Source organism: Mobula hypostoma, chromosome 20 (genome assembly GCF_963921235.1).
Source record: "Mobula hypostoma chromosome 20, sMobHyp1.1, whole genome shotgun sequence".
Lineage (NCBI taxonomy): Eukaryota > Metazoa > Chordata > Chondrichthyes > Myliobatiformes > Myliobatidae > Mobula > Mobula hypostoma.
Genome location: NC_086116.1, coordinates 11199216 through 11223456, shown reverse-complemented (window position 1 = coordinate 11223456; position 24241 = coordinate 11199216). Strand labels below are relative to the sequence as shown.

General features: G+C 42.5%; 1 protein-coding gene and 1 long non-coding RNA gene across 4 annotated transcripts in view; one reads left to right on the top strand and one right to left on the bottom strand.

Moving 5' to 3' along the window:
• LOC134359330 (uncharacterized) overlaps window positions 1-5057 on the bottom strand; it is a 124192-nt gene extending 119135 nt beyond the window's left edge. Inside the window, exon 1 of the long non-coding RNA XR_010021083.1 lies at window positions 4929-5057. This is a non-coding gene — a long non-coding RNA (uncharacterized LOC134359330). The remainder of the gene's footprint in view (window positions 1-4928) is intronic.
• Window positions 4014-24241, top strand: part of LOC134359329 (solute carrier organic anion transporter family member 1C1-like) — a 110544-nt gene continuing 90316 nt past the window's right edge. For 2 of the 3 annotated variants that reach the window (XM_063072398.1, XM_063072395.1), the window contains exons 1-4: window positions 4991-5170; window positions 5317-5458; window positions 23497-23638; window positions 23733-23865. In XM_063072398.1, the coding sequence (XP_062928468.1) occupies window positions 5136-5170; window positions 5317-5458; window positions 23497-23638; window positions 23733-23865 (452 nt within the window). In that variant the 5' untranslated portion in view covers window positions 4991-5135. Of the gene's footprint in view, window positions 4238-4990; window positions 5171-5316; window positions 5459-23496; window positions 23639-23732; window positions 23866-24241 lie in introns of those variants that run through there. The other variant, XM_063072397.1, reaches the window with a different exon arrangement.

Below are 24241 nucleotides of genomic sequence, written 5' to 3'. Positions count from 1 at the left end.
GGAAAGGCTGGAGCTTTCACATATGCAGGAACTTCAAAGTGAGCACCGACCCTGCCATGAATAGTTTTTGGCAGGCAGGGAGAGGTTTTCAAAGACTGACTTGTCACAAACCTACTTACAACTGGAGATTGAGGAGTCAAGCATAAAGTTCCATACGATCAACACTCAAAAGGAACTGTTCCAGTATAATTGCTTCATCATTGGCATCACATCAGCTCCAATGAGTTTTGACTGTGCACAAAGAGGGATAAATGTGAATGTTTCGAGAATGAAATCTCATATTGTGGACATGTCATTGACAAGCGCAGCTTACATGAATCACAAGAGAAGAATAAATTAGTGTTGCAAGCATCCAAACTAGAAAATGTGTCACAATTCAGGTTGTACTTGGCCTTTGTAAACTACACCCATTGAGTGCACTGTTGTGGACTGGAGCAAAGTAGGAACGGTCAGACATATGTGGAAGAGCATTCAAGGAAACAAAGAGTCCAATGGCATCAGATGAACTGCTCACCCATTATGACCCATCTCTGCCCATCAGACTGGCATGTGTCCCCTTATTACATTGATGTTATTTTGTCACACACTATGAAAGATGGATCCAAACATTCGATAGCATTTATTTCAAGATCACTAGTGAGAGCGGAACGTAACTACATACAGATCGATTGAGACCCTTAGTCTAGTATGGGCAGTAAAGAAGTTCCACCACTAATTCTATGGACAAAAGTTTACACTAGTGACAGATCACCTGCTCCTTGTGTTCATTCTCAATCCCAGGAAGGGAATTCCAGTGATGATTGCCACTCGGTTGCAACGTTGGGCACTTTTCCTAGGAGCCCACTCTCATGACATAGAGCTTAAAGGTACTAAACAACATAGCAATGCTGATGGCTTGTCATGTTGACAGATGAAGAAGTCTTCATCCTCTACCCAGCAGCAGTGTACCACACAAAATTGGTGCCAGTAACAAATTCTGAAATACTAGAAACAAGGAATGACCCAACATTGTCAAAAGGTCTAAGACATCACCATGTAAGGATGGCCAGCTCATGGTAACCCTGTGTTTCCAGACCTCTCAGTGAGCTAAGACCAACTGCTGGATGTCAAAGAACCTGTTGTGTGGATCACGTATTGTGGTTCCCTCTAAAACTGCACACCAGAGTGTTAGAGAATCCCCATGAAGGACACCTGGGTATAGTCAAGGTGTAGCATCCCGCCCGGAGCTACTTGTGGCGCCTGCGAATTGATAGACAGATTGAAGACTTGGCCAAAAGCTGTTTGGGATGCCACAAGGTTCAAAATGCACCTCCACAGGCCTCTTTACAGCTGTGGAAGTGGCCTTCTTCACCATGGCAAAGAGTACATATTGACTTCACTGGACCATTCATGGACTCCACGTTTCTGATTGCTGTGGATGTTCATTTGAAATGACCTGAAGTCATAACAATGAAGTCAACCACCTCAACCAAGTCTGTTCTTGCTCTGAGGACTACCTTCTCCAGAAATTGCTTACCTGAATGAATTGTGAGCAAAGCAGACTACAATACATGTCAGAAGAGTTCAGACTATTCATGAAGAAGAATAGCATCAAACATTTCAAGTCAGTTCCTCTCCACCCAACAATGAATGTGTTAGCTGAAAGGCTTGTCCAAACCTTCAAGAAGTCCATTAAAGCAATGGACAAGGGGAACATTTCTCTACAGCACAGATTGGATAACTTCCTTTTTGTGTATTGGAACTCTGCTCATGCGATGCAAATCAAACACCCGCAATGCTGCTTATGAGCATGAGTCTGAGATCTCACATAGACCTCCTGAAACCAGATCTACAGAATAAAGAGCTTAGCCAGTTGCCAAATGAATCAGCAAGGAGCTTTGAGGTTGGGCAGGAAGTCTTTGTGTATGATTACTGAGAAGACAAGTGGACAACCAGTAGTATAGCTGCAAGAACCAGACTACTGATGTGCATAGTGGATGCTGGAGATCATACATGGAGACATCATGTGGACCAGATACTAGATGCTCAGCTGAAGAACGCACCTGGGTCACAAGACAGACACATTACATCCACCAGCCTTGTCTGTCAGTGATGATCATGACATTAACAGCAATATGACACCTGCAACAGAGTGCGTTGTCTTTGACAAGACATCTCCCAAACCTGATACCACTCCACAGGTCCCTAGGCACTATACTAAAAGAAACAGAGCGCCACCCAAGACTGGTATAGTGAAGTTAGTTATGGACTGTTATTTTTTTTAAATCAAGCAAACACTGTTATTGTGAGAGTATATTTATTTGAACATGGTCTGTAAAGGGAAATTGAAAGTTTTGTTACTTATAATCAGAACAGGTTTATTATCACCAGCATGTATCAAGAAATTTGTTAGCTTAACAGCAGCAGTACAATGCAACATACGATAATAAAGAAAGAAAAAATAAGTAATTTAATTACACAGGAATATATATATTTTAAAAAAATGAGGTGGTGTGTTCAGGGGATCAACGTCCATTTAGAAATCATATGGTAGAGGGGAAGAAGCTGTTCCTGAATTTTTGAGTGTGTGCCTTCACTCAGGGATTCTGTACCCCCTTCCTAGTGTAAATGAGAAGAAGGCATGCCCTGCGTGATGGGGGTCTTTAATAATGGATATCACCTTTCTGAGGCACTGCTCCTTGAAGATGTCTTCGATACTATGGAGGCTAGTACCCCAGATAGAGCTGACTATATATTTACAAGTTTCTATAGATTCTTTCAGTTCTGTGCAGTAGCACCCCTGTTACGAGGCAATGATGCAGCCTGTCAGAATACTCCCCACAGTACATTTGTAAAGGTTGTAGAGTGTTTTAGTTGACAAACCAAGTCTCCTCAAACTCCCAATGAAATATAGCCATTGTCTTGCTTCTTTATTGCTGCATCGATAATGTTGGGACCAGGTTAGATCCTCAGAGATCTTGACACCCAGGAACTTGGAAATTGTTCACTTTCTCCACTTCTGATCCCTCTAAGGGGATTGGTTTGCATACAGTTTTATGTTACATTGATCTAAAGGGGGGGGGGAAGTGTAGTGTTTCTTTCAGCATGACTCTCCTTAGCACTAATTATTGACTGATTACTTACGTTGATTTGTTGCTCTTTCTGCAACGTGAATATACAAGTTAACTTCACTTCCAAGTGTGTCCCTTTATTAACTTGTTATGTAGTTGTACAGACACAACAGCTAGTATAAATCTAAACTGACCAATTTATACCAGCAATCTCCCTTCAATCTTGCAGTTCATGTGAAGGGGCACACTCTGAAATCCCAACTCTCCATTTTCCCCCACCGGTGCTGCGTGAATGGCCAAGTTTCTCCAGCAGTTCGTTTTATTGCTATCTTTGGGATATGGGAGGAAATGGGAGCAACTGGATGACTCTACAGTCACAAGGAGGATGTGTAAACACCAGACAGACAACATCAAAAGTCAGGAGTAAAGTGAAGTCTCTTACTATGAAGCAGCTGCCTCATTAGTTACTCTATCTATCCAAATAACTTCTGAAACTTTTTATCTATTTTGTAGTTAAAGGCATAGAAGAATTTGCAAAAGTTACAAGGACAAGGTCAAACTGTTTATTTTCTAACTCCCTCCATGACGATCAAGATTTAGTGACTTTTTATATAACTTCAAACACTTGTCAGCTTTGTGAAACAGGAACTCTTTGGTATTAACTCAGGTGTCCAATCTTATTCCATGTTCTCTCGCTCTCCATACCGTAACAAACCAATGTTTTCTACATCTACTTTGTTTTTACTAGGTCCGAGCATTTTTTTCTAGAGTAAATTTGAGAGTTTTCTGGCATTTAATTGGAAGTCGGCATCCAAGGTTTGAGTGGCTGGCGGTATGAATGAACCGGTTTCAATCCAATTTAGTTTCAAATCTTCCTCGTTGCCGCTTCTTGTCCACGGCACTGCGCAGGCCGCGTATTTAAGTGAAGATCTGCTCACAAGAGGAAGCTATGTAATTTAAAAGATTTACTCGCAGTACTTTGCATTTTTTTAAAATTGGATGGTTAACATTTGATCTGCAATCACTTGGAGAACGAAACAACTGAAGAGTGTAGAAAGTATTTTCAAGAATTAGCACGGCAAGTACCAACTGTTTGTTTCCTAAATCTCCAGAAAACGTACAAGATTTAGCGTTGATCACCATTGACTCCCTCGGATTATTGTACGTGCAGAAATAAAGAGTTTTGGGTGAGTGTCAAAAATCGGATTAATAAATTGCATTTTTATGCAGGCTCCCTATCAACACCCTTCTCTGTCCCACCGAAAAGAAAATTCTTCCTTTTTACATTATTTAGTAACTTAGATTTTGGCTGTGAACTTCGCCGCTTCCTTTTGTAACGCGCAGATAGAATATGGGTCACTTGTGCTCGGCATGTAAACCTCCTGAAGGCTGTTGAAAGGAAAACTCACCCAGCTCAAACACGAGTGAGGACACTGGGAGTTCGAGGTGAGGTGGGGAGGGGAAGGTGAAGGTGGTGGAACATGTACCCGAATGACATCATACTGTCCAGCCGGCTTCTTGCTGCCTCATGTTCACGTTTTGCAAGAGAACATATAATGGGGTGGGGTGGGGGGGGGGGAAGATAATTCTTTTTTTGAGATAATCAAATGCAACAATTCTGTAGGAAAAGTAGTTAAAACATTTTAGAGCTTCAAAGTTGAATAAGTATCTTGAGATAATCCATCTAATTACTTACATAGTTAAATTGTCTTAATTCATCCCAAATAATTTGAACCGAGGCACGTTTGTACAAGGAGATCACCGTCTATAAATCCTTAAGACGTGTCCACATTTCTAAGTACTGCTGGAGACTGCTCAACGTTGTTCTCTAAGAGATCTCGTGAGGTTTTAACACATCTAGAGGTATTTTAGTCTTACCGGAGAGCTACCGGAATGCATTTATCCCAACGATCAGAGAACACGGGTGTGGCCGATCTTGAGAATGGTTCCCAATTAAAGGCGAGGAAGGCTGGATTTCCCTTGATTAAGGGAAGCAGCAAAGGCTGGATTTCGAGGGTTAAATCTAAGAGGCATTTCACTGTGTTGATCATTAACGGAGCTGGCTAGGGTTCACTACAAAGTCGGATGCTCAAAAGATTCATCCACACGTTACGGGAAAGGTGAGTTTTGATTTGCTTTACGCGTGACTGAATAATTGCTCTCAATCTTATGCCAATTTTTTTTACCCGTCAGTGAAACAGAAACTTGTTCATGTTTTGTATTTATGTAGAAATCTCTTTTAGATGTTCTCTTATTAATCTTGTAGTCCCGGATTTTCGCACAAACTTTCACATAACCTATCCACCGTAATAAGCGCCGCGATGGAAAATCCGCTCAAAGAGAAGTTAGATAAAACGATTTATTCCCCACCTGCAAAAGAGAAACGCTCCTGTTTTAACAACTTGAAGGTATGGAAATATTAAGATGTGTTTTGGGGGTACAAACCTTGCCTGTTTTAAGGGTTCATAAGGTTCAATGCCAGATGAAAACATTTAAACAGGTGTATCAATAAAACACTACAGCAATATACCTTTTAAAATTGTGGTTGGTAGCAAAGACTTGAAATGTTTTGTTTCTTTCTGGATGGGTAATTTATATCTTTTTTGATTTGCTTAGTGTCGAAGTTCAGTTCTTGCAACACCATGTTTGCATTGAGAGCTATTTGCCAAAATAACGTTGACAGTGAGGGTAAGCCAATATATCTGTGGCAAAGTTTTCAAAATGACCTTTTGTCATGACCTCTATGGTTGTCCAAGTTTAGTTCAAATGTGATGTCTTAATTCATTTGCCAAATCAGAGCGGATTAGCAAAATTACATGGAATTATTGTAACGTCAGAAAACATTCAATGCATCCACTCCATGCCAGCCAGCCCTTGCAGTCTCTTCAGTCCCAATTGCCCACTTTTCTGATTTTATCTAATGCGCACTTCCAAATGGTTGGCATAATACTGCTGTCTCAGTGCTCCAGGGACCAGGGTACAATTCTGACCTTGATTGCTATCCGTGTGGAGTTTGCAGGTTCTCACCAGTGACTGCATAGGTTTCCTCCAGGTGCTGCGGTTTCCTCCCACCACCTGAAGATAGTGGTTAGTCGGCCTCTGTACATTCCCCTTGAGGCAGCTAACTGAACACTCATCCAAAGGGGAAGTGAAGGGCATATGGGACAGAAAGTGCTGGGGGAAAATAAGAGAGGTGATGGGACTGTTTGGCTTGGTCTTCTGGGAGCTAGCATAGATATGTGGTGAATGGGTTCCTGTTGTAATAATTAACTAACTCACATCTAAAAGTACTGATTGAAGTTTCTATTACTCTTTCAAGCAATGTGTTCTGGGTGATAACTGTTGTAATTTCAACAGTCACCAGAGAGGCGATGAAGCTACTGGATGCAGAAATCTTTTATTCAACAAAATGAGACCCTCTTGGAGGAAGAGGCCTGTTTGACCCAATATCACATGACATTTTTATATGCTAAAGGACAAAGATAGCAGCATGACAATTAAATAGTTACAATTATCTACAATGCTTCCTTTGAATTGTACAGAACTTTCACACCTCCTTTGCGCCACAGTCCAGACACACACAGTTTGTTAATCAGTATTGTCTGGTTCTCAATTCATTGTAGTCTGCAGCTGTAGGAAACTATTGTCCAGCACTGAATTTTAAATTTGATTTACAATCCACGTTCAGGTCTAAAGATTGTTTGCTGAAGTTAATATTTGCTACATACTCTGTAACTCCAGAATATGTCCTGACAGTCCCTCCTCTTGGCCCTTCTGGACAAAAATAAGTTTATTTCAGCAAAGGCCAAACCTTAAGGAGAATCCTATCAAATAGGGCAGCAAAAATGCCTTGTACGTTGGAACCCCTTCCCCAATAACCTGTGTACATTTACATCTCAACTATTGTTACTAATGTCTACCTGCAACACTCAAAAACAGAGATTGGTCCACAAATATGGCCAGCAATCTCTCAAATGCAGCTTTGCCATTCGTATGCCTGCTGCCTCCTTCCCTGCTGGCCAATTGCAGTTTAATCACATTCTTTATCTACACCCTGTCATTTTCTGATGGCTAACACTCTGCAGTGGCTATCAGAGCTACTATCTGGTCAGTGGCATCAGCTAGTTAAATGTATTAGGCTCACAGGCACACTCATCAGTGCACAGGAGGGGTTGGGGTACTCTCTATCTGAATGACTTCACCCCAGTGGCACCTCCTTCTGGACTGTCCAATTGATTGCTGGCCCAACCACTGAAAGGGCCCAGCTCATTTGTACTCAATCCCCACTCAGGCAGGGCTGACTGCCTTCAGATGCTGCATGTATTTTCTTTCTCAGTCAGCCCCACCATCAATGTTGTGGAATTTGACATCTCTTCTGTAACTCGGATTCCTTTCCATCTCTTTTAGCCAAATGTTTTTTCTTAACTGAGCTATACAACTAATCATCTGCCTTCATTACAGAGTACCATTACTGGTATACTTTAACATGCTGTTCGTGCTTGCCTTCACGCTTTGCGTTCAGTGTCCTCTGCCTTCACGTTGGCCGTGGGTCTGTTTCCATCAGCTGTGATCGGGTCTGATGTGGCCCGCTGGTGTTCATCAGTTGGGTCCTCTGCAGTGACACTGTTACAATGAATCTCCTGCTCTGTCTGTGAGGGCACCAAGAAGGGTGGCTCATAAAGTTTAGCCTGAGTTAGTGTTTCCACTGGCTGCCTCAGTGAGACTACACCAACACAGGAGTTACTCGTCCAGAGTATCACCTGTGGTTCTATCCACTTGGGAGTGAAACATCTCTTTTCAACCAGCTCCCTTACCATGACTGGGTGCCTGGTTGTGAGAGGACCATTCTCTCTGTCTGTCTCTGTCACTGCTGCTTTGCTCGATTGTTCAACATGTTTCCCTGGTTATAGTTCTCTTTCACATCTCCATGCAATTTTTTTTTCTAAATTGGCAGCTGTAGTTTCTTTCTGCACTCTTGTAATTTCTGTTGCCGCTTGTGCCTCTGCTACCCTCGTCACACTGATGTCTGCTCACTTGTTCCCTTTCTGCTCCTTACAATCCCCTTTCTGCTGAGCCTTGACTGTAATCACCGCTATCTTCCCAGGCAGCTGCTCTACATATAAAAGCTCCTTACTGTGCTTGGCACCTTCCCTTCGGATCTCCTGACATGATTCCCTGTCTCTCCTCCCTGCTTGGAGCTGTTGTCTCTCTGTGGGCCACGTTAACTGCTCTGTGGGTCACAAATGTTTGCTCTTCCTGTCTTGTCCATGTAGTTTCTCTATTTTCCTCAATCTCAAGTACCTGGGGCTGACTTTTCCCTGCTCTCATGGTTTTACCTCCTGCACTGGTAATGTAGATCGCCTCTGTAGTCATAGGCAAGGGTAGATCAGTAATTGATACTGAAGACTCCGTGTCCACTAACACTGCACGTTGCCGGCCCCTGAATAAACGTCTTGTGTATATCCGAGGATGACCGCCACCACTGGCGATAGAGGCTGCCGTCAGCTATTTGTCTGACCTGACCAGCTCTATAATCTGGTCAGCAGTAAAATCAAAAAGAGAGGGTGATGCTGTAGATTCTGCCTGCTTGGTGACTGACTCTCCCACTTCCTCTCTTTTCAGGACACTGCCTCCAAGCATGGCCTGAGGGGTTACAGCTCTGACAAATCATCTCTTTTACCCTCCCATGTATGTTCCAACAGTTTCTTGCTATGTGCCCTGGTTGCTGGCACACAAAACAGTCCCCTGTGACATCACAGCAGCTACCTCCACTACAGCCACTGTACAGCATCTTCCCCTTCTCCAGTCTGGTCTATCTCAACAGCCCATGATACTATCATGGAGTAGATCAATTTCCCCCCTCCATCCCCAAGTCTAAAACTTGACAGGCTGAGCTCAGGCCTTCCTTCACCATTTTCAGGAAGTCTGGGTCTTCTCTCTCAATGTTCGATATTTCCATTCTGTATAATTCATGGCAGGCTCACCGGTTCTCTGAACTAATGAATTTATCATTCCCCAGTTACTGGGACTTCTCCCACCCCTCCCCCGTGATATCTCTCTTCATTGCTGGCATTCCCGGCAGCTGCCCATGTACTATCAGGCACCCCTGGGCCATACTGTCCTACATATTCTTCGGGCACTGCACTTTTACCAACGCGTGTATATTTTTGGGGTGCATCTGGTTTTCGACCTCATTTTGCCTGACCTCCATCAGTGCCATCCCAACAGGTATATCCAGGCATAATCTCTCCTTCAAATATCTTCACACTAGTTTTCATATTGCACAAACTATAAATGATGGATAAACAGCACAGACTTAAAACCACAGACTATGTACTCCGCAATCTGCCACTTGTGTGCAACTGAACTCATGATGCCCACTGTATTCCTTTGTATTTAAACTGAGCGTGCAAATGTATCTGCCAAAATACAGTTCTGGGAATGAGAATGCATGCGCTCCACTGGCATCCCAAACCGTTGGTAACCAACCATTTGGTGGCTTGGTTTCAGCAAATTACCATACAAATGTTTATTCTCTTGTATACGCACACATGCGTCATGACTTTTATAAGATCATAAGATATAGGAGCAGAAGTAGGCCATTCAGCCCATCAAGTCTGCTCCACCATTCAATCATGGGCTGATCCAATTCTTCTAGTCATCCCCACTCCCCTGCTTTCACTCCATACCCTTTGATGCCCTGGCTAATCAAGAACCTGTCTATCTCTGCCTTATTTATCTCTGGTCTCACAGAGCTACATCACATCCCTTCTCTTATAATCTATACCTCTAGAAATGAATGCCAACATTGCATTCGCCTTCTGCACCACCGACCCAATCTGGAGGTTAACCTTTAGGGTTTCTTGCACAAGGACTCCAAATTCCCTTTGTATCTCTGCATTTTGAATTCTCTCCCCATCTAATTAATAGTCTGCCCATTTATTTCTTCCACCAAAGTGCATGACCATAGACTTTCCAACATTGTATTTCATTTGCATTTCTTTGCCCATTCCCCAAACTATCTAAGTCTCTCTGCAGGCTCTCTGTTTCTTCAACACTACCTGCTCCTCCACCTATCTTTGTATCATTGGCAAGTTTAGCCACAAATCCACTAATACCGTAGTCCAACTCCAAATCATTGACATATGAGGGGTGATTGATAAGTTGAGGCCTAAGGTAGAAGGAATCAATTTTAGAAAACACATTTATTTTTCAACATAGTCCCCTCCTACATTTACACACTTAGTCCAGTGGTCGTGGAGCATACGGATCTTAGACCTCCAGAAAGTGTCCACCGCAGGGGTGATTGATAAGTTCGTGGCCTAAGCTGAAAGGTGATGAGTTATACAGCTCTCGTTACGTGCACATGCAGTTCAACTCTGAGTGATTATGCAGAAAGTTTGAAGTTAATAACTGATCTCATTCTATCTTTGTCCATGAACTTATCAATCACCCCGATGAGTTATTAACTTCAAACTTTCTGCATAATCACCCAGAGTTGAACTGCATATGCACGCAACGAGAGCTGTATAACTCATCACCTTTCACCGTAGGCCACGAACTTATCAATCACCCGTGCTGTGGACACTTTCTGGAGGTCCAAGATCCATATGCTCCACGACCGCTAGACTAAGTGTGTAAACATAGGAGAGGACTATGTTGAAAAATAAATGTGCTAGGTTTTCTAAAATTGACTCCTCCTACCTTAGGCCACAAACTTATCAATCACCGCTCATATGTCATAAAAAGCAGCAGTCCCAACATTGACCCCTGTGGAACTCCACTGGTAACTAGCAGCCAGCCAGAATAGGATCCCTTTATTCCCACTCTGTTTCCTGCTGACCAGCCAAAGCTCCCCCCATGCGAGTAACTTCCCTGTAATTCCATGGACTCTTATCTTGCTAAGCAGCCTCATGTGCGGCACTTTGTCAAAAGCCTTCTGAAAATCCAAGAACACCATGTCTACTGCATTTCCTTTGCCTACCCTGCTTGTAATTTCCTCAAAGAATTGCAGTAGGTTTGTCAGGCAGGATTTTCCTTTAGGAAACCGTGCTGACTTTGGCCTATTCTGTCATGTATCTCCAGGTACTCCATAATCTCATCCCTAACAATTGATTCCCAATGACTGATGTCAAGCTAATAGGTCTATAGTTTCTTGTCTGCTGCCTCCCACCCTTCTTAAATAGCGGAGTAATATTTGTCGTTTTCCAGTCATCCGGTACAATGCCAGAATCTATTGATTCTTGAAAGATCATTGTTAATGCCTCTGCAATCTCTCCAGCCACTTCCTTTAGAACCCGAGGGAGCATTCCATCAGGTCCAGGAGAGTTATCCACCCTCAGGCCATTAAGCTTCCTGAGCACCTTCTCAGTCGTAATTTTCTATGCATAAACTTTACTTCCCCGACACTCTTGAATGTCCGGTATACTGCAGACATCTTCCACTGTGAAGACTGATGCAAAATATGCATTCAGTTCCTCTGCCATCTCTGCATCTCTCATTTATAATGTCCCTAGCGTCATGTGCTTGTCCTATATCTACCCTCAACTCTCTTTTATCCTTTATATACCTTTTTAAAAAAAAACCTAGTATCTTCTTTAATATTAGTCACCAGCTTCCTCTCATTATTCATCTTTTCCTTCCGAATGACCTTCTTAGTTTCCTTCTGCAAGTTTTTCAAAGCTCCCCAATTCTCTACCTTCCCACTTGCTCTGGTTTCCTTGTATGCCCTCTCTTTAGCCTTTACTTTGGCTCTGATTTCACTTGTCAGCCATGGTAGTATCCTTTTTCCCTTTGAAAATTTCTTCTTATTTGGAATTTACCTGTCTTGCACACCCCTCATTTTTTGCAGAAACTCCAGCCATTTCTGCCGTGCTGTCTTTCCTGCAAATGTCCCTTTCCAGTTAACTTCAGCCAGTTCCCCTCTCATGCCATTGTAATTTCCTTGATTCCACTGAAATACCAACATATTGGATTTTATTTTTCCCTCCTCAAATTTCAATGTGAACTCGATCATATTGTGATCACTGTTCCCTAAGGGTTCGTTAATCTTAAACTCTCTCATCACCTCTGGATCATTGCACAATACCAAATCCAGAACAGCTGATCCCCTAGTGGGCTCAACAACCAGCTGTTCTTAAAAAGCTATCCCTTTAGACATTCTACAAATTCTCTTTCTTGAGGTGTCCAGTACTGACCTAGTTTTCCCAATCCACTTTCATGTTAAAATCCCCAACGATTATCATGTCATTGCCTTTCTGAGATGCCTTTTCTATCGCCTGTTGTAATTTGTAATCCATATCCCAGCTGCTGTTTGGAGGCCTGTATACGACTGCCATCAGGGTTCTTTTACCCTTGCCATTTCTTAACTCAACCCATAGAGACTGTACACCTTCCAATCCTATGTCATCTCTTTCCAATGATTTAATATTATTTCTTACACACACAGCTACACCATCCCCTCTGCCTACTAATCTATCTTTCTGATACACCGTATATCCTTGGGCATTCAGCTCCCAATGGCAGCCATCCTTTAGCCAAGTTTCAGAGATGGTCACAGCGTCATATTTGCCAACCTGTATCTGAATTTCAAGATCATCTATTTTATTCCTTATGATGCATGCATTCAAATACAACACTCCTCAATCCAGTATTTGTTGCTTTCTGTTTTAATTGCACCACGCCTCTATTGCCCTGTAACTCATGCCATTGACTTTGATTATACCTCATCTCCTGCCTGTTCTTTCTATCATTTTTGTTGCATGCCATCTTTGATTTATTTCTGTTTCCCCCTTCCTCAGCCCTATCACTCCGGTTCCCATCTCCCTGCCAGATTAGTTTAAACCCTCCCTAACAGCTCTATTAAATGTGCCCTATATCCACCAGGCCGGCTCTCTGCTGTGTTTGTGATCCCGTAGTCACCGACGTGAACAAATCTAAGTGTGTGAGCTACTTTTAAAACTACTCACCACTTAGACTGCTGAGATTGCTGGGCAAACAATGGGTCATGAAGGCATCCTGGATGAGCACCCAATTGTAATGTGAACAAAGTCACTGGAAGGACACTGAAGCTGGTGGATACAGAAGTGCTTTTATTCAACAAAATGAGACACTCTCAGAGGAAAAGGCCTGTTTGACCCAATATTATATGGCATTTTGTTTGCTAAAGATCAAAGATAGCTATAGGACACATCTATAGTTGCAATGTATCTACAGTGGTTCCTTTGAATTACATATAATTTTCACACCTCCTTCTTTGCACCCACACTCCAGACACCCAAAGTGAATGTTAATCAGCGTTGTCTGGTGTCCATTATACCAGGAAACTATTGTCCTTGGCTGCATCTTAAATTTAATCTACAATCCACAGTCAGGTTTAAAGATTTGCTGCTGAAGTTAATATTTTCTGAATACCCTAACTTCAGAGTATGCCCTAGCAATAACCATTCAGTTTTGAGAGACATTGCTTTCCCTCCCATCTTACTGCACCTTACACCCATAATTTTAAATCAGCGTCCCCTAGTCATTGAGCTATATCTTGTCCAAACAAGTCATGATCTTGAACATCAAAATTGTTCTTGCTGTAAGAAAATCCTGGCTTCTTTAGTCTAAACTTGGAGCTCAAATTCCTTATCCTTGGATCCATTCTTGCCCATGTTTGGGACTTCACATCCTTTCTATAGTGGAAAGTTCTCAAGTGTAGGTTGTACTCAACTTATTTTTAAGTTACTATGATATGTATGTTATTATATTTGATGCATCTATAAAATTCAGGATTCCATATGCTTCCTCCATCAACATGTTTTTCTGTTTTCAGATTTTTCACTTTCATCTCTTAGGTCTATAAATTCCTATACATGATTTAGTAATGTTCAATTTGGAGTCCTAAGGCACTATGCATAGAAATAGGTCCTTTGCCCATCTGTTATTCTGCCTAGTCCACTCAACCAGTAGCTTGACCATAGCCCTCCATACCACACTCATCCAAACTTCTGCTGGCAGCTCACTCCACGTTTGCACTGCCATCTGAGTGAAGAAGAGCCCCTTCAGGTTCCCTTTCGGGAAATTTAATTTAGCAACCTTGTCTCATCTCATTCATCTCATCAAAATGCTCCATTTTTATTACATGTTATCTTCCACTTGTCTCATTCTGCCAGCTATCTATGTCCTGCAGTAAATTACCACTTTCTCCACAGTTTGCCTTCATTTTAAACTTGGTGTTGCCTGAGTAAGAAGGTGCAGTGATTTGAGAAGCAACCCTGCGGAGTAGCACTGTGTGCTATCCTTCCATCAGAAAATTATTTACCATAATTCTCTGCCTTCAGTGCTTGAGTTAATTTTTAATTCAAGAAGGCATCAACTTTCCATTTTGTAACTGAATAACTACAGGATTTTTTTTAGTCAATATAGAAAGCATCATTGCATTTCTTTCATCAGTTTTTTTTCTGGTACCTCACAGGAAAAGTTATTTAATAAGGTAAATCAATTTTAGCAGAAGGAATGACAAATAGATGATGTGTTTAAAAACGCAAACATGAGGAAATCTGCAGATGCTGGAATTTCAAGCAGCACACATAAAAATTGCTGGTGAACACAGCAGGCCAGGCAGCATCTATAAGAAGAGGTACAGTCGATGTTTCAGGCCGAGAATGGTCTCGGCCCGAAACGTCGACTGTACCCCATCCTATAGATGCTACTTGGCCTGCTGTGTTCACCGGCAATTTTTATGTGTGTTGCTTGTTAATAGATGCTTGATTATGGGGAGCAAGGACATGGCAGACCAATTGAATAATTACTTTGGTTCTGTCTTCACTAAGGAGGACATAAATAATCTTCCAGAAATAGTAGGGGACAGAGGGTCCAGTGAGATGGAGGAACTGAGGGAAATAGATGTTAGTAGGGAAGTGGTGTTAGGTAAATTGAAGGAATTGAAGGCAGATAAATCCCCAGGGCCAGATGATCTGCATCCTAGAGTGCTTAAGGAAGTAGCCCAAGAAATAGTGGATGCATTAGTGATAATTTTTCAAAACTCGTTAGATTCTGGACTAGTTCCTGAGGATTGGAGGGTGGCTAATCTAACCCCACTTTTTAAAAAAGGAGGGAGAGAGAAACCGGGGAATTATAGACCGGTTAGCCTAACGTCGGTTGTGGGGAAACTACTGGAGTCAGTTATCAAGGATGTGATAACAGCGCATTTGGAAAGCGGTGAAATCATCGGACAAAGTCAGCATGGATTTGTGAAAGGAAAATCATGTCTGACGAATCTCATAGAATTTTTTGAGGATGTAACTAGTAGAGTGGATGGGGAGAACCAGTGGATGTGGTATATTTGGATTTTCAAAAGGCTTTTGACAAGGTCCCACACAGGAGATTAGTGTGCAAACTTAAAGCACACGGTATTGGGGGTAAGGTATTGATGTGGGTGGAGAATTGGTTAGCAGACAGGAAGCAAAGAGTGGGAATAAACGGGACCTTTTCAGAATGGCAGGCAGTGACTAGTGGGGTACCGCAATGCTCAGTGCTGGGACCCCAGTTGTTTACAATATATATTAATGACTTGGATGAGGGAATTAAATGCAGCATCTCCAAGTTTGCGGATGACACGAAGCTGGGTGGCAGTGTTAGCTGTGAGGAGGATGGTAAGAGGATGCAGAGTGACTTGGATAGGTTGGGTGAGTGGGCTAATTCATGGCAGATGCAATTTAATGTGGATAAATGTGAAGTTATCCACTTTGGTGGCAAAAATAGGAAAACAGATTATTATCTGAATGGTGGCCGATTAGGAAAAGGGAAGGTGCAACGAGACCTGGGTGTCATTATACACCAGTCATTGAAAGTGGGCATGCAGGTACAGCAGGCGGTGAAAAAGGCGAATGGTATGCTGGCACTTATAGCGAGAGGATTCGAGTACAGGAGCAGGGAGGTACTACTGCAGTTGTACAAGGCCTTGGTGAGACCACACCTGGAGTATTGTGTGCAGTTTTGGTCCCCTAATCTGAGGAAAGACATCCTTGCCATAGAGGGAGTACAAAGAAGGTTCACCAGATTGATTCCTGGGATGGCAGGACTTTCATATGAAGAAAGACTGGATGAACTGGGCTTGTACTCGTTGGAATTTAGAAGATTGAGGGGGGATCTGATTGAAACGTATAAAATCCTAAAGGGATTGGACAGGCTAGATGCAGGAAGATTGTTCCCGATGTTGGGGAAGTCCAGAACGAGGGACCACAGTTTGAGGATAGAGGGGAAGTCTTTTAGGACCGAGATTAGGAAAAACTTCTTCACACAGAGAGTGGTGAATCTGTGGAATTCTCTGCCACAGGAAACTGTTGAGGCCAGTTCATTGGCTATGTTTAAGAGGGAGTTAGATATGGCCCTTGTGGCTACGGGGGTCAGGGGGTATGGAGGGAAGGCTGGGGCGGGGTTCTGAGTTGGATGATCAGCCATGATCATAATAAATGGAGGTGCAGGCTCGAAGGGCCGAATGGCCTACTCCTGCACCTATTTTCTATGTTTCTATGATGTGTGCTGAGTTTCACTATTCTGAAGCACATGCAGGAACAAAGGATGCTACATGTATAAAAGTACATATATCTTTGCAAATCGAATGATGTGTTGAAGTGTGGTAGTGAAGTATATGGGTTCATTTAATTCATAGAAGTACAAGGCAAATATGATTTAACATGAACAAATCCATACTAGTTCATATTTGTTGACTTTAATATTAATAATTGGAAATAATACTTGTTTCCAAAATCCTCTCAACAGCTAATAATAAACTGGCTGAATTGGTTTGACCTTGCATGTCATTGCAAATCTTCTTTCACTTGCTATTCTCTAGTTTTCTGGCACCTCTCTATATTTAGGGAAGTTTGAAAAATCATGGCCAGCCCTTGCTGCAGCCTGTGCCTTCACCACCTTGAAATGGTAAAGTAGCAGTTGATGTATTTACCTCGTGTGCTCCCCACCTGGACCAGGTGATGTATTCGCTTTCTAAGTCTCATCAGTTTTCACCTCATCCATCCTCTATTCTCTCTTCCACTGAAATTTAGGCACTGCTGCCTGTTTAGTAAAGGCTAATTACCTTCTTCTAAATATTCTAACCCTGCCCTTATCACTCCATGCATAGATCTGCCTCATGATTCCACATTAATCCCTTGCCATCCTTGCTTGCTGCTCACCTACCCGTAGAAAACTTTTGGTGTTATTTTTAATATTAAATAAAATTTTACATTTTCTTCCACATTTTTCAAAAAATTATATTTGGCCTATAACAATTAGTTACATAACAAGCATCCTGCAACAGCCTCTCTTCCTTCCATCATAATCTTAGTTCATATTGCCATCCACAGAGATCTGCTAGCATTCTTTTGCCTGATAAGACTATGCCTAGCCTACACTCAACATACTTCCTACTCAGAGGGCTCCATTTGTTCCACAGAAGTTTTGGTTTCCAGTCTTTCGCATTATAGTTAGCCTTCCTAAGCAGGTGGTGAATCTGTGGAATTCCTTGCCAAAGACAGCTATGGAGGCCATGTCATTAGGTATATGTCATGTGGAGGTTGATACGTACCCCGTAACTGGGTTGCCAAACGAGCAGAAATGGATCACTCAGTTGGAGTCTGGAGTACTAGAACTAAGAAAGTTTTATTAAAGAAACAAGCAACACAGTAATCGAAAGGATAATAAATGCAACAGTTCAGCGATTATAAACACACGTGCACAGAACCAAGACAACAGCATCAATCAAGCTCTATCGTTGTCTCGGGGCAAATGACCAAATTTCAAAGTGACTCAAAGTTCAGTCCAGTTTAGTAGTTCAGTTCGCAGTAATCGTTGCCATGGCGATGGACAACGTGGGGGGAGAGAGAGAGGGAACAGGAACAACTGATCATTCAGACATGGCTTCACTCACAGACCGGCGATATGGCTCACAAGCAGCTTTTGGGCAGGTCCTTGGTGATGTCACCTGAGGTCACCGACTGTGACCCCTCCTCCAGATGCGGTCGATCCTCTGCAGTGAACCCGGCACCTAGGCAAGGGCGGACACACACCGGGTTCCCGCTGATCGTACCTTTCCACCCTGGCCGTTGTCTGATACTTCCCACCGACTCGTGAGAGGCGTACTGCTTCCAGGGTCTTGTTACCTCGGGTGGCGTGTGTGTCCTGCCTTAGCGAACCGGTCCCTTTTTATCCCCCTGCTGGGGTATCGCCTGTCCATCACTTCAAACAGTTCAAGGTTCAAAGGGGGGAGCCGCTCCAGACAGCTCTCTCTTCCCCCGTCCCTTCATTACACATCTCCAGACGCTGCTCCATTGTTCCTTATCTCTCCTTCCCCTGAGGGCAGGTGGCAGACCACTTGCTGATGTCACTGATGCTAACCCAGGCCAGCAAACATCTTAATTTTATGTGTATTCTCGTCACACTTCCCCCTCTACCCCCTTCGAGGCGCACCAACGCTCACAATATATCTGCATCTCACGGGCAAACTCCAAATACGTGCGGTCCCACTGTTTCCTCACATTCCGGAACCTCTGCCGGTATGCCTCCGGGACCAACTCATAAATCCTGAGGATGGCCTCTTTCACCACTTCATACCTCTGGGCATCTTCCACAGACAAAGCTGAGTAAGCTTCTTGGGCCTTCCCTTTCAGTACACTCTGAAGTAAAACAACCCACTTATCCCTCGGCCAGTCCTGACTTATAGCCACTTTTTCGAAGTGGAGAAAGTACCGATCCATGTCGGTATCGTCAAATGGGGGAACCAGCCTAACCTCCTGGGTCGCCCGGAACCCTCCACCTTGGTTCGGCACGAGCCCCTGCTCGGCCCGTATCTTTAACTTCTCCAGCTCAAATTCCCTTTCCCTCTGTTTCTCCTCTCTCTCCAACTGTCTGTCCCTCTCTTTCTCTTCTCTCTCCAACTGTCTTTCTCTCTCTTGCCTTTTTAACTCTCTCTCCTTCTCTTCGTGTTCTAACTGCCGTACCCGGAACTCGTGCTCGAGTCTCAGTTTTTCAAGCTGTACCTGTACCGCGTCTCCAGCAGGTTTTTCAATAGACACCACCCCCAGCTCACCTTGGGGAAACACACCTTTAGATACATAGTGCTCTACAATAGCTCTGTGTATCTCCTCTCTCCTCATTGTCGACTTCACCTTAGCAAGATTCAACCGTTTGGCCACAGCTATCAATTCTGATTTCCTGGCATCCTCTAATGCCTCCAAGGTCGGCGCCTTTATAAATTCCTCAGCCTCCATTTCTGCTGTTTGTCTTTTCTTTCTTTCGGGAATTTTAACCCAATCAATTTACTCCGTCCCAAATTTAGCGTTCAAAATCGCAGACGAGAACCCCATTTATGTTAGGTTCTTGATTAGTAAGGGCATCAAAGGTTACAGGGAGAAGACAGCAGAATAGAGTTGGGAGGAAAAATAAGTCATTCATGATCAAGTGGCAGAGCAGGCTCAATGAGCTGATGGCCTAGTTCTGCTCTTGTAGCTTATGGTCTTAAAGCCTACTCAATTTTGCCCCTTAGTCTTGTCTATGGTAGGCTGGTGGCATAGTGGCATCAGCGCTGGACTTCGGGGCAAGAGGTCCTGAGTTCGAATCCGGCCGGCTCCCTTGCGTGCTCTCCATCTGTGCCTGGGTTGAGTGTCCAGCTAACAACTCAACCTCGTGTATTTATATATAAAAAGAAAGAAAGACCTGGAGAGGGATGGGCTCTGCCAGGTTTCAGATGCCCAAGACGATGAGCATAAAAAAAACCTGTCATGATGGTTCCCCGATGACCACACACCCACAAAAACACGTCCACTCCATGAGAGTTATGGACATTGCAATTGTATCTTGCAGTTGATGGAGCGAGCACAGAATGCAAAAGAACCAAAACTGACCTGAAAGAACTGGTTTACGCAGCGAGCGGTTGTGGCGTAGAATTCAATGCCAGAGGTGGTAATGTTTTAACCACCATGTTCAAAAGCCCGTTTAGTACTAAGGTTTGATGAGGACGGCAGGGAAATAGATCATCTGGTCTGTTCTTGGACAGAACGGACAGAGTGTCCTTTGTGATTCTGAGATGTGGAACAATGAATATGGCTGTTGTAACATGAATGTCGTAAGGTCTTGGAGTTGCACAGCATATATATAATGAGCAGAAAAGCCTGTTTCTATGCCAACTATTGTGTCTGCCTATACTAATCCCACTTGTCTGCATTAATTCCATTTTCCTATATACCTTGCTTAAGTATCAGTCACAACGCCTCTTAAATATACTATTTCTGGCCACTCATCTCAAATACTATTACACTTTGTGTTGAAAAATTTATCCCTCCTGTCTTTGTTAAACCATCTCCTTTTCACTTTCCATGTGTGCTTCTAGCTTAAATACCCCTCCCATGGGAAGCTAACAAACCATTTGCAGTTTCTATGCATCTCATTAGTATGTTTCTATTAAATCACCTATTGCCCCCCTTTGCTCTGTGGGGGGGGGGTTGGGTGTGGGTGGAAGAAGACCTAGCCCCACTCCGATCACTTTCTGGGGTATGTGGAGGCAAGAAAATGTTCCAGATTGGGATGCTTGGAGATATAAACCAATGGGGATAGAGATTTTTTTAATGAGATGGTGGTCAATGGGATGGCTGAACAATCTCGACCAGAGTTCAGAGAAGGCAAGAAACTTCGATCATCTTGAGTTTGAAGTGGGTAGAATGAGGGAGTTTGGCTGGGAATGGAATCAGGAATGTTAGTTGAACACAGACAGAAGAAGGTTGCAGGAATAGATGAGTGCAAGTTGGTATCAGTGTCATATTGGGCTATGGTGGTGGTACAGTCACAGTGATGACCTGTGGTTGGGTATCACCAGCAGTTTAGTTCAGTTTTGCATCTAGGGCTGATAGTTGGGGTTGGTAGTGATGGAATAGAATACAGGGCTCTGATCAGAGGTGATAGCTTTCTCCCAGCTTTGCTGGAGGAAATTTCTGGCCATCCACCATTCTATTGTGTCTGTATCTATGTCTGTGTTCAATAACTTGTGGACAGAGTGAGACAGAGTTGATCTGGTGCTACCATCTAATGAAATTAACCTTTAGCCTTTATAAGCATTTAGCTTTGTGTCTCAAACTTAAGTACCCCAAGGTTGAAGGCATTTCTTATCTATCATTTTATCATGCTTGCTTTGGAATAGTTAGTTCATCTTGAGAAGTTTGATTCATCAAGAAGTTTTGAATATTAGTTAATTGGCCCTCTTTTTTTTCATGCCCAATACTGGTAAGATATTTACTCATGAGATGTGGTTCTGGCTATGACTCACCACCATGGCTGCAACTTTTTAGTTGTCTAGCCTCATTTGACTCTAATCTCTCATCTAGATATATATATCTCTACCATCATATATACACACTACCTCAACTCCCAGTCTCACTCTGCCCAGAGTGAAAGGTTTTACTTGGAGTTTCCCAGCTGGTATTAATTAACCATCAACTAACACCATGTTTTTGAGCATGAAGATCTCAGTGCAGTAGATAGTTAATTCTCCTGAGCTGGGATCAGCAGAGTATCAGTGTACAATCACTGCTAATGTATGCTGTTACTTATACAAGAATTGAATTCCTGATGAAAGATGAAGTTGCTATTGAATTAATTTCTTCCCCTATGCTGTCTGTCTGTCAGCACTCATTCCAAATGAACACTATAGAAGCTTGTGTACGTGGGTGTCTGCATATTGTGGGATTGCTATCCAATTTCTGCCCTTTTATCTACCACCCACATTGAACCTGGGTTTGTTTTAAACCTCAGCTGTCCAGGCACAGATTTTAGGAGAGCCTGTTGTTAGTGGTCTCTTGATTTCTTTTGGCCACACTTTATCTAGGAAGGACAAAGGGGACTGAGTATGTGAGAGTTAAATACCAGGTCTTAAATCTTGTTAAGATAAATCTTCTCAGCACACCTGCTCAAGTCTCCTATTAGACTGAGTCTCAACCATCATGCTCATCTTTATGAAGTTCAGGGTTTCCCAATCTGGGGTCCATCGCATAAAAAAGGTAGAGAACCCCTGATATAGTTAGTATTATTAAATCTTAAAATGAGGGTCCAGCCCCTTTTCCTTTCTTACTGATTTCTGTTGGGGCACCTCCAGAACCAAGTGTGATGGTCGTGAGATCCTCCACTCATCAGCTGCTCCTGGACTCCATATGAACTGTACGTTTCACATTGTGTTAACTAGTTCTCTTCAGTTAAGGCAATCTAAATATCATGATGGATAGCTGTCTGTTTTTTGCAGGACGGGGGAGTATAGAATTAGAAGGCATAGCTTCAAGTTGAGAGGAGAGAAATTTTGAAGGACATCTGAGGGGTATATTTTTTCCATACAGAAGATAGCAATTAATTAGAACATAGAATAGTACAGCACAGTACAGGCCCTTCAGCCCACATTGTTGTGCCGACCTTCAAACCCTGCCTCACATATAACCCCCCTACCTTAAATTCCTCCATATGAATTGGCACGGGAAGCCAGAGGAGATGGTGGAGGAATGTACTAATACAATGTTTAACTGGCTTTACATTTCAAAAGCTTGAGAAATATACTACAGTAATACAATGTTTAAATGGCTTTTGTTCAGGTACTTGACTAAGAGAGAGACAGAAAGACCTAATGAACCAATGGGATTAGCATAGATGGGCGTAATAGATGGCATGGGTGAATTGGGTCAAAAGGCCATTTCAGTGCTGTACCATGAATAGAAACATACAGAAGAGAAATTGTGCCTTTTAACCCACCTCATCCATTTGCCTCAATTAGGCCCATATCTGTCTATGTCTCTTCTCTCTAAGTACCTGACTTAAACACAATGGCTTTAGCAAGGTGGCATCGTTTGACGCAGCATGATCTGATATTGTTCAACAGCAAACAAAACTTCACAATTATGTTGGCATTTCTTAAAGGCCTTTCATTGCAAATCCCCTGAAACTGATAGTCATGCCAGGACACTTGGGCATCAAGATCTCTACCAGAAAGTAGCTGGATAAATGACGAGGGGGAAAGACTGTGAGTCAGGGCCTCCAAGTGTCCATGCACTTTCATATGAATGTACAATTTACACCAAATGTGGGAGCCAGCATTATTTTCTTTTGTTTTGATGGGGAAATGACTTTGCTCTTTCAGAGCAAACTTGCGTAATGTTAAAACAGCTCATTGCTTACTATTAATAGGAATTTATTTTTAAATTAGATGTTGTGCTAATGGTGATTTAAATGGGATTTTGTGCACTTTCTGTGCTGTAAGCTGTTGAGTGAAGTGCAAGGCTTATCGTACCTCTATTGAAGTAAGCAAGACTGAATTGGGAAAGGTCTCATTTCCTTTCTCAGTGTGAATTTCATTGCCAGGCTTAAACTTTTTTTTCAAAAATATTAATCCCACCAGTGAACATTTGTTGACAAATATTTTGTATTTTCAAAGCTATTTCTTGCAGCCTTGTCCTTCTTGTATCTTGCAAAAGCATTGGCTGGGAGCTATATGAAAAGTACTATCACACAACTGGAGAGACGTTTTGACTTGCCTAGCTCCCTGGTTGGTATCGTTGATGGAAGCTTTGAAATTGGTAAGAACTGATCTCTGAATTGCTAAATCAAATAGAAGCCTAAATTAAGAGCCCTTAACTTGTATCTTCTTCCTCTCCTCTATTTTTGGTTAAGGGAATTTGCTAGTGATTTCATTTGTGAGCTACTTTGGAGCAAAATTTCATCGTCCTAAGTTAATCGCATTTGGAAGCCTCACCATGGGCCTTGGAACCTTATTAATAGCTATGCCTCATTTCTTCATGGGGCGGTGAGTCTCTACATTTTTATTTTAATCATTGTAAGACTTTCTACGAGGCTTTACTTTTTAGGAACATTTTCGTAATAATTAATCCACCAGATTTCAGAACCCTTTAACTAGTGAATGGAAGTTTTATCATAATCTGGATTAAATCTGAATAAACTGAATTTAGAAGTGCCTCCCTTTTTTGTTTTCACTGGACTTAAAAATTAGGCAATGAAATTCAAGTTTGCTAAATATTAATCGTACTAGTAAGCATGTTTGTAAATGCTTTGTATTTTGTACACTCTTTCAGAATAAGTCTAGATATGCTTCCAGTGAATGAAGAGTTTCCATGGAGATCCAACTGCCTTGACTGTGCTTCTGTTCCTCTTATCTCAGTTCT